This window comes from Periophthalmus magnuspinnatus, chromosome 5, assembly GCF_009829125.3.
Source record: "Periophthalmus magnuspinnatus isolate fPerMag1 chromosome 5, fPerMag1.2.pri, whole genome shotgun sequence".
Lineage (NCBI taxonomy): Eukaryota > Metazoa > Chordata > Actinopteri > Gobiiformes > Gobiidae > Periophthalmus > Periophthalmus magnuspinnatus.
The window spans coordinates 10,113,604-10,122,307 of record NC_047130.1 but is presented as its reverse complement, the minus strand read 5'-3'; the positions used below and the strand labels follow the sequence as shown (position 1 = coordinate 10,122,307).

The 8,704-nt window shown below is 37.3% G+C and overlaps 2 protein-coding genes across 2 annotated transcripts; one reads left to right on the top strand and one right to left on the bottom strand.

Annotated features, from left to right (window-relative positions):
• LOC129456254 (uncharacterized) lies at positions 1-3,087 on the bottom strand. Its single transcript, XM_055221859.1, has 2 exons — positions 2,509-3,087; positions 1-479 (listed from the first exon to the last, which is right to left on the bottom strand). Exons 1-2 carry the CDS (start codon positions 3,075-3,077, stop codon positions 407-409), a joined length of 642 nt encoding a protein of 213 aa, XP_055077834.1. The 5' UTR covers positions 3,078-3,087; the 3' UTR covers positions 1-406.
• Positions 3,088-4,092: 1,005 nt separating this feature from the next.
• Positions 4,093-8,427, top strand: lsm3 (LSM3 homolog, U6 small nuclear RNA and mRNA degradation associated). The gene is made up of 4 exons (XM_033966775.2): positions 4,093-4,128; positions 5,920-6,030; positions 6,583-6,678; positions 8,053-8,427. The coding sequence occupies exons 1-4, from the start codon at positions 4,108-4,110 to the stop codon at positions 8,131-8,133; spliced, it is 309 nt and encodes a 102-aa protein (XP_033822666.1). The 5' UTR covers positions 4,093-4,107; the 3' UTR covers positions 8,134-8,427.
• The last annotated feature ends 277 nt before the right edge of the window (positions 8,428-8,704 follow it).

The window sequence follows — 8,704 nt, the reverse complement described above, 5'->3', positions numbered from 1 at the left end:
CTTAATGCAATTCTTATTTGAAACTGTAGATACTTGATTGCACATAGTACAACCCTGCATAACATAACATCTATGAAAATAAATGGAAAAATATCTACACAGTCATCAAAGAGGTAAGAAAAGAAAAAAAACTACCCACATGTCAAAAGGATGACTGTCCAGGCCAAGTAACAAACAAACAAATTTTGACTGGTGAAATCCCATTCTTTGTATTATATGGGTTTTGGTCATTCATTTCTTTTCAGTCCACAGGAGGCTAAACTAAAGCTACAGGCCTATCTGTGCTCTGTATGTCTATGGTGGAGAGGACCTTTGGAGATGTCAGGAGATGGATGGAGATGGCTGGAGCGATGATGCAGAAGCTGAGTAGGTCACTTGATCATTTGTTCAGAGGAGTTATGAATGGCTATGGATGCCATTCACCGTCATTGTGAACACCACTACTGCATCCGGGCTCCATCTGTTGGTCAGCACGGGCACTGCAAAGAAAAACGGCTCAGTTTATTTATTTATTTATTGAATTATTGAATCACTAAAATCAGACCAGTAGTGTTCATTTTTACCATAAAATTAATTTAAATTAGTTCTTAGTCCTTGGATTAAAATCATCTTTAGTTTTAGTCAAGATTTAGTCAAATAATAATTTAACATTTTAGTTGGAAGAAACAGTCATGCTATTAAATCCTTGCGTTTTTGTCATCCAGAAAATATATTTTTTATTTTCACAGGGATACATTGTATGCCATTGCTTTATGGTTTGTGGCTCTGGGATTGAAAAGCCTCTCATTCTTTTTGTTCCTTAATGTTTAGTGCTTATAATTTGAAACAGAAGAACTATTAGTCAACACAATCTCTACATGTAGTCATGGTTTTATTTGACAAAAATGTATGCAATTTAAGTCTTAGTTTAGTCATTATGATTACTTTTTAGTTTTTATTTGGTTTTATTCAGCAAAAATATCACATTGAGGTTGACAAACTTAATACTGCAGTCCAAAGAAAAAAATAAATAAAATAAAGAGATAATTTGTTACTAACTACTTATAACATGTTAGTGGTGCTGTACTGCTTCAGAACTGTGGTTGCTGTGAATGAACAACTCTCCTGTCAGTTCAAACAAGGACATGGGATATCGAAAGTGTTGTTGTAAATATGTTGTACCATGCTTCATGTTGTAATGCCTATGTCACTACTTTATTTAGAAAATTGCACTCCATTCCACAAACTCTGAACTTTGTGCATTGGGACTTTCAGAGATGAGACAGAAGGAGATCAGAGCTCAGAGAGATGAGAAGTGAGGATGTTTGAGGAAGTTTGTCTTTTGTTCTTTTACACTTTTAGCAAAAATTCCACATAAGGTCTTATAAGTGAGACCCCAGAGTTGCAAATAGCCCTTGGCTCTATGGCCTATGGACATTAATCTGGATCACAACAGGTTGATAAATGTGTAGAACTCAATTCAGAATGCTACACATACCAATCTCGCTGGCTCTCACTGAAAGTGATCAAGAAAACGCGGAGTGTTTGAATTAATATTTGAATCACTGAAAACCTTAAAGCTGGTCTGTGATTGGTCCAACCACCAGTGGCCAGGCTGTATCACACCAGCGGGCGTATGACAGGATGGATTCTCCTGAATTTGTGAACTCACAAATACACTGCTTAGTTAAATCCAGGTGGCGACTTTTTTTTAGCCAGGCAAATAGGTACAAGTTGCTGCAGTTGGTCAGGGACAGTCTGTGCTCAAAGAATGAGGTCAGCTGACACCTGAATATACTGAATGACCAGGTTATTCCATCAATGGATTTTTTCTTCCCTGATGGCACGGGCATATTCCAAGATGACAATGCCAGGATTCATCGGGCTCAAATTGTGACAGAGTGATTCAGGAGCATGAGACGTCATTTTCACACATGGATTGTCCACCACAGAGTCCAGATCTTAACCTCATTGAGAATCTTTGGGATGTGATGGATGCACAGGCTTTGTGCAGCGGTCAGACTCTACCATCATTAATGCAACATTTTGGTGAAAAATTAATGCAACACTGGATGGAAATAAATCTTGTGACACTGCAGAAGCTTAACAAAAAAATACCATAGCGAATGTGTGCTGTAATCAAAGCTAAAGGTGGAACAACCAAATATTAGAGCATGTGACCTTTTTTCTTAGGTCAGACAATGTATCAGGAGAATCCATCTTGCTGTGCAAGAATAATGCGTCCCCTCTCTTGATATCTGGGTCTGTATATTTCAGTGTATGCTATGTAGCAGGAGCTTCTTCCCCTCAGAGCCACAGAAGCAGAGAGGGGAATGGGTTTATCCTGCTGTGCTCTGCCTCTGTCTGCGCCACAGAATGGTACTCCCAACCACACTGTACTACACAAGACCAGAGGCACACACTAAGTAATGAATAACCATAACAAAAAATAATAATTTGTCTAATATGCGACACAAATTAGAATTTGAGCATCTAATGTATTTATTTCAAAAGGAATTCCCTTCTCACCCTCTGCAGGTGGTCTCACCCTCCAAGTCTCCAGTCCAACCTGAGTCCTGTGAGTTTGGGGGTGGTTCACAGTCTGTTTGCTGTTCAGTGTCAGGCCTTAGAATGTCTCCTCGGATGTTGTTACCCTGCTCTTGGGCATACATGTGTGCAGGTTGTGATGAGACTGGATGGTTTAATCTCTTGGCTTCATTCTCCCTGCTGTACCTCTTTAGGCGGCTGGCCAGGGTTTGGAGCCTTTGTTTGGCAGTTTCCAGTGCTTCGTCTATGGGCATCTGGCTATACCTCTTGGGCACTTGTTTTTTCATGTTACCTTTCTTGGCCTCTGACAGCTGGCTCACCTCTCTCCGTGCTGTCTTAATTTGAGCTTCTAACCTTCTCTTCCATGGTGGAGTTTGTCTCTTGTACTTCTGAACTGAAAGATGGTCTTTGCTCATTTCACCCCAGCAGGGACTCGAACCCGGATCATCCTGTGTGAAAGTCGGGTGATTTTTCCGGTAAGACTCAATGATTACTGGTTTTCCTAAGGCTACATAGCAGTTGAGTCCCATACCCTTGAGTTCCCTTCGCATTGTGCGTGTGGAAATGCTCTTACTTTCACTATTAAACATAGCTCTGAGTTCTACTTTTGTTTTTCTTCCATTTGATTTCACCAAACATTTAAGTGACCGCCGATCACGATCATTCAGGATTTTTTTCCGACCACATTTCTTCCTCGCAGACGATGGGTCCCCACTATCCTTCCAGTTTTTAATAATGCGTTGCACAGTTCTTAACCCAGTTTTAGTAGTTTCTGCAATCTCCTTAGATGATTTCTCTGCTTGATGCATGCCAATGATTTGACCCTTCTCAAATATACTAACATCTTTTCCACGGCTCATTGCACCAGTTGTGGTTAAATAACTTGTTGCCAGCTGAAAGATAATCGCAGTAATTGCAGTAATTATCCAGTAGGAGGATCGTACCTATTTGCTTAGTTAAATCCAGGTAGCGACTTTTTCTTTGGCCAGGCAGTGTGTTATATCGTTGTTGTGGCAGCTGGAGCCGGGGCACTCAGCAGGCACGTAAAGATGGACCGCTCTCGTAAAGAGAAGGACAAGGCAGTATTGGGACGGGTTGCCAGGTTTGACACTTTTCTTTATTATATTGCTAGTGTAGGCTACAGAGTTCGACAGTGGCCACCTGCTCCGCTTCCGGAAGTGTTCATTTTTCCCATAGACTTTTCGAAAATATAAAAATAAAATAAATAAATAAATAATATAAGTAAATAAAAACAAACAAACAAATAAATAAATATATACGTAATAATAATAATAATATATATTATAATTTACATAATAAATTCACAACGTAAATAAGCCACAGTAACTCAAGTGCATAATATAGCACTTAAAAGAATAGCTAAAAGTTAAACGTGGATTAGTGAAAAATATAAATCAAATACATAATAATCTTAACGACTACAGAAAGATGTTGCCTTAAAACGCGTAATATTTGCTGATATGGCAACCCACGCACGTACGCCCTCCCGGTGTGGCTGGTGATACGTCGACAGCACGCAGCACGCATGACGCAGGACGCACGCAGACAGACGCAAACAGCATGGCGGACGAAGTGGAGCAGGTTTGTGCAGCCCCGGTCATTTATTTCACATTTTTTCTTTTTTAGAGGGTTTTCTAAAATAGGCAAAATTGATACGGCGGTAGATCGGTGTCTAAATATTTTTGCGTCGTCCTTGTATTTGTTAGATTTGTCTTAAAACGTGCACAGAAAGTCATAGCCGGTAAAAAAAAAAAAACAACTTGCGTGCTATTTTAGCTTGATGCAGCTGCACTGTATCGTTCACAATTTAAAAGAGCAATGCTTTTCTCACGAATAGTTTGTAAGTAATGAAGATTATTAGCTGAGATTCTTAATTAGTCTTAGCAAAAAGTCAAATTACAAATTAATTTCAAATGTGCCTTTCAGACCCATACTGATACTACCCAAATTTCATATATATATATGTATATATGTGTGTGTGTGTATATATATGTATATATATATGTGTGTGTGTGTGTGTGTGTGTGTATATATATATGTATATATGTGTGTGTGTGTGTATATATATATGTATATATGTGTGTGTGTGTGTATATATGTATATATGTGTGTGTGTATATATATATGTATATATGTGTGTGTGTGTGTGTGTATATATATGTATATGTGTGTGTGTGTGTGTGTATATATATGTATATATGTGTGTGTGTGTGTGTGTATATATATATATATATAAGTATTTAATTATGTATGGATACTTAAAATAGTACTTTCTGAAGCTTGTTTTGAATATTTTCTTGAGTTATGTGACCTGCCAAAACATAAGACACCCTGAGGTGTTGCTCCTCAGTTTTACACCCCCTGTAACCTGTCAGGCTGGTTTGTAATTATGGACACAGGAATGTACTGTGAAGCTCAAAACGGACCAGAGAACAAACATCCTGCTGATATTTGACATTTTTTGTTATTTTATTCAGTCATTACATTCAAAATAAAATCTTATTCAACTTGTTTAAGGTTGTACTTCTATCATGACCGAAAGGGTTTAGGCTGAGGTAAAACTTACTTATATTGCCTAACCCTATTTAATAATAATGCACAAGAATTCCAATAAAGCAGCATGTCAGTTCTACAACATATGATATGACTCGATATCTAAACAAAAGAAAAACTACAAACCATGGCAGTTCACATGAATCATTCCTGAGTCCTGTAATTTTCAAAAACTTTTAGAAGAAGAAGTTTTATACCTCTTTTTAAATGCTTCTGTTGTGTTGGAGCTTTTTAATTTATCATCAAAGTTGTTCCACACACTAACCCCTCGAACAGAAATACAATGACGTTTTTTATGGGTTCTAGTCTTAATTTTTTGAATATACCTGTTCTTCTAAGATGATATTGACTCTCTCTTTGTTCGAATAACATCTGTAAACAAGGGGTGAGCTTATGATTATGTGCGTTATACATCGTTATGGCTGTGCACAAATCAACAAGATTAGACAATTTTACTAGTTTTTACTTAACAAAAATAGGATTTGTTGATGCATCCGTCCTCTGTACCACATGTATGTATGTTTGTATGGATGTGTGTATGTGTGTATGTATGTATGTCTGTATGTCTATATGTCTGTATACATAATGCATCCTTCATGTATCATCATTGTTGGAAACGGTGAAAAAAAAAAGCCAAACTGGAGCTATGTGTAAATGTGTTGGGGAACAAAAAAACATGATTAAATTTCATCTTTGAAAAGGTGTACAAACCCTGAGCCTTTGTTTGCTCAAATAGCAATTTCAGTCTTAACTTTGATATATTGTGCAGCCTTACAAACCACTTCCCCTCCCTGGTGGGCCTGTGTGTGTGTCCTTTAGCAGCCGACCCCTAACACAGTGGAGGAGCCCTTAGACCTGATCCGGCTTAGTCTGGACGAGAGGATCTACGTGAAGATGAGGAACGACCGCGAGCTGCGAGGAAGGCTGCATGTACGCCCTCTTTATGTTTGTAGAAAATACTGTATTTGTCCCTGAGGAGCAATTTAATGGGTAAGAACAGACAGAGTTAGAACTAGATAGAGAGTGAGAGGGGTACAGAGAGTGTGAGAGAGAGAGAGAGAGATATGGAGAAAGAGAAACAGAGAGATACAGAAAGAGAGAGAGAGGTACAAAGAGAGAGATACAGAGAGAAAGCAAGAGATATGATGAGAGAGAAATGTAGATAAAGAGGGTTACAGAGAGGGAGGGGGCATACAGAGTATGTATCTGTACCTCTCTCTCTAGAAGTACAGATACGGCGAGATAGAGGTACAGAGAGAGAGATATATAGAGAGAGATACAGACACACATACAGACCAAGAGGGAGAGAGACGCATAGCAAGAGATGGAGAGAGTGAGAAAGCAAGAAAGACAGATACAGGGAGAAAGAGAGATGGCCCTGACCCTCTCTATTGCATCCTCTGCTCTACCTGACCCTCTCCTCTACGTCCTCTTTACCGTCCCTCCTCTGTATCATATATTGACTGTCCTCTACAATGATAGGCGTATGATCAGCATCTGAACATGATCCTGGGAGATGTGGAGGAGACAGTGACCACAGTGGAGATCGACGACGAGACCTATGAAGAACTATACAAGGTATACTTCAGTCAGTGCAAAAATGCTCCCATGACTACTTAAAAGTTTGGACACACTTGATTTATGATTCTTCTTCATCAAAAAGCTTATTGAGAGAAGGTTAAGAGTTTACATGGCTATCAGCAAAGCAAAGGGGGGATACTTTGAGCATTTGAATTTAAAATGTTTAACATATTTATTTAACATTTTTCCTACAGCTCCGCATAATATATTTTATACCTTCTTCATGTATAGGGAGTTAAGTGTGATCATGTCCGGGTCCAATGCAGGCAGCACTGTGGCAAAATAATAACAAAAAACAAAGCATAAAGAAAGCAAAGCAAAGCATAAAGAAAAAAAACATTGAATGAGAGGGTGTGTCTAAACTTTTGACTGGGAGTGTATGTGACTAAGGTTACAATTTCATTCACGGGTTTTAATACTAATGTCAAAGGCTTGATGCTTGATACATTGATACCATAGTGAAAAGAAGATTCTTTACAGTAGTATTTTTGTGAGGAATAACTCAGTAGCACTGTGATGTGTTTAAAATGAACTCAGGACGTAAAAGTCTGGTACAGCACCATTTAATATTAGGTAGTGGTCTTCCACTAGTTCTGACATGGATCAACACCATTTAAAATGATTAAAATATTAGGGAAACTCTAAATACTTGAGCATGAATGAGATGACCCAAATGAGTATCTAGCATCGATTAGTATGTTTTTTTTGTTTTTTTTCCCAGGACCATTTTAAATGCTGTCCCATTTATGTGATTGATTTTTTTTTCACTATTGATTAGTGTTGTCATGATACTAAAATTTCAGATTATTTTTTTCTATAAAAAGGAATCGACTTGATAACTTAATACTGACACCACAATGATAAAAAACACTCTTTCTTGAGTCACTTAAATTAAATTAAAGCATACTACTTTTATATTCCCATGTGGCATTATATCTGTGTAATCCCTGAGTCGCCCAGGTAGGTTCCATAGTGGTCCAATGGCGTATATTAGTCTGTGTGGTCTTATACTTCTTCTGACACAGCTCAAAATCATTCTAAAGCTATTAAGGAAAGGTTGATTTCCGTCTTGTGAATGTGACTTTTATAGTATTGATACCTGTTCTAATGAGTAGCTAGTTTTTGACACTAGTTTTAGTATTGATTAGTATCTGACTACCAATACTTTTGACAACCCTAGTATTGATACATGCTGAAATGATCAAGTTTGGATACTATTACTGTTTTGGTATGGACTTATTTTTTGACACCTCTAGTTGTTGGCTCCCACTAAGCAGTAATGCACATACAAGTAGTATAGTAGTTGTAATGATCTTTTTACACTTTTGTCTACCATTTGGATATGTGATTTGAAAATGTCTTCTTTTTCAGTCAACCAAAAGGAACATCCCTATGCTGTTTGTGAGAGGAGACGGAGTGGTCCTGGTAGCCCCGCCCCTCCGAGTCGGATAGAGCAGGCCTAGAGTAATCAATACGCTGCCTTAGTTATGTCACACATTTTTTACTAAGGCCTGCCAATTTTTATTTTCATTCTAACTGTTCCTGTTAAAATTGGAGGCCAAGTTATAGAAAATGTAGATTTTATTTTTCCCATTTAAGTTAACATCTGGGATATGAGGATGTTTTTTTTGTATTATGATTTCTGCATAGGTGCTCATTTTTGGGGTGTGCAAGAAGATCATGCATGAAATTCAAAGTGTTTGTTTTGGATTTTGGTAAAGTTGATTAAAAAAGTGTTAAAATGTGCTTGTGAATTATATTTCTTTTACTTTGCACTATTTAGAACACAGTAATTCTTGAACAAGAAGGTATAGTACTTAAAATGTGACACTTTGATTCATATAGTTTACAATAGCATAGTTGAATTAGTAAGATCCAGTGCTTTATATATATATATATATATATATATATATATATATATATATATATATATATATTATATATATATATATATATATTATATATATATATATGAAGCCCATTCTTTACTAGCTCTATATAACCTGATAGTGTGTGTAGTTTT

Coding starts and splice junctions, on each gene's coding strand:
- LOC129456254 (XM_055221859.1), bottom strand. CDS start 3,077: ATGCGAAGGGAACTCAAGGGTATGGGACTCAACTGCTATGTAGCCTTA. Junction 480..2,508: donor GGTGAGACCACCTGCAGAGG/GTGAGAAGGGAA, acceptor TTTTCTTTGCAG/TGCCCGTGCTGACCAACAGA.
- lsm3 (XM_033966775.2), top strand. CDS start 4,108: ATGGCGGACGAAGTGGAGCAG. Junction 6,031..6,582: donor AGCTGCGAGGAAGGCTGCAT/GTACGCCCTCTT, acceptor CTACAATGATAG/GCGTATGATCAGCATCTGAA. Junction 6,679..8,052: donor CCTATGAAGAACTATACAAG/GTATACTTCAGT, acceptor CTTCTTTTTCAG/TCAACCAAAAGGAACATCCC.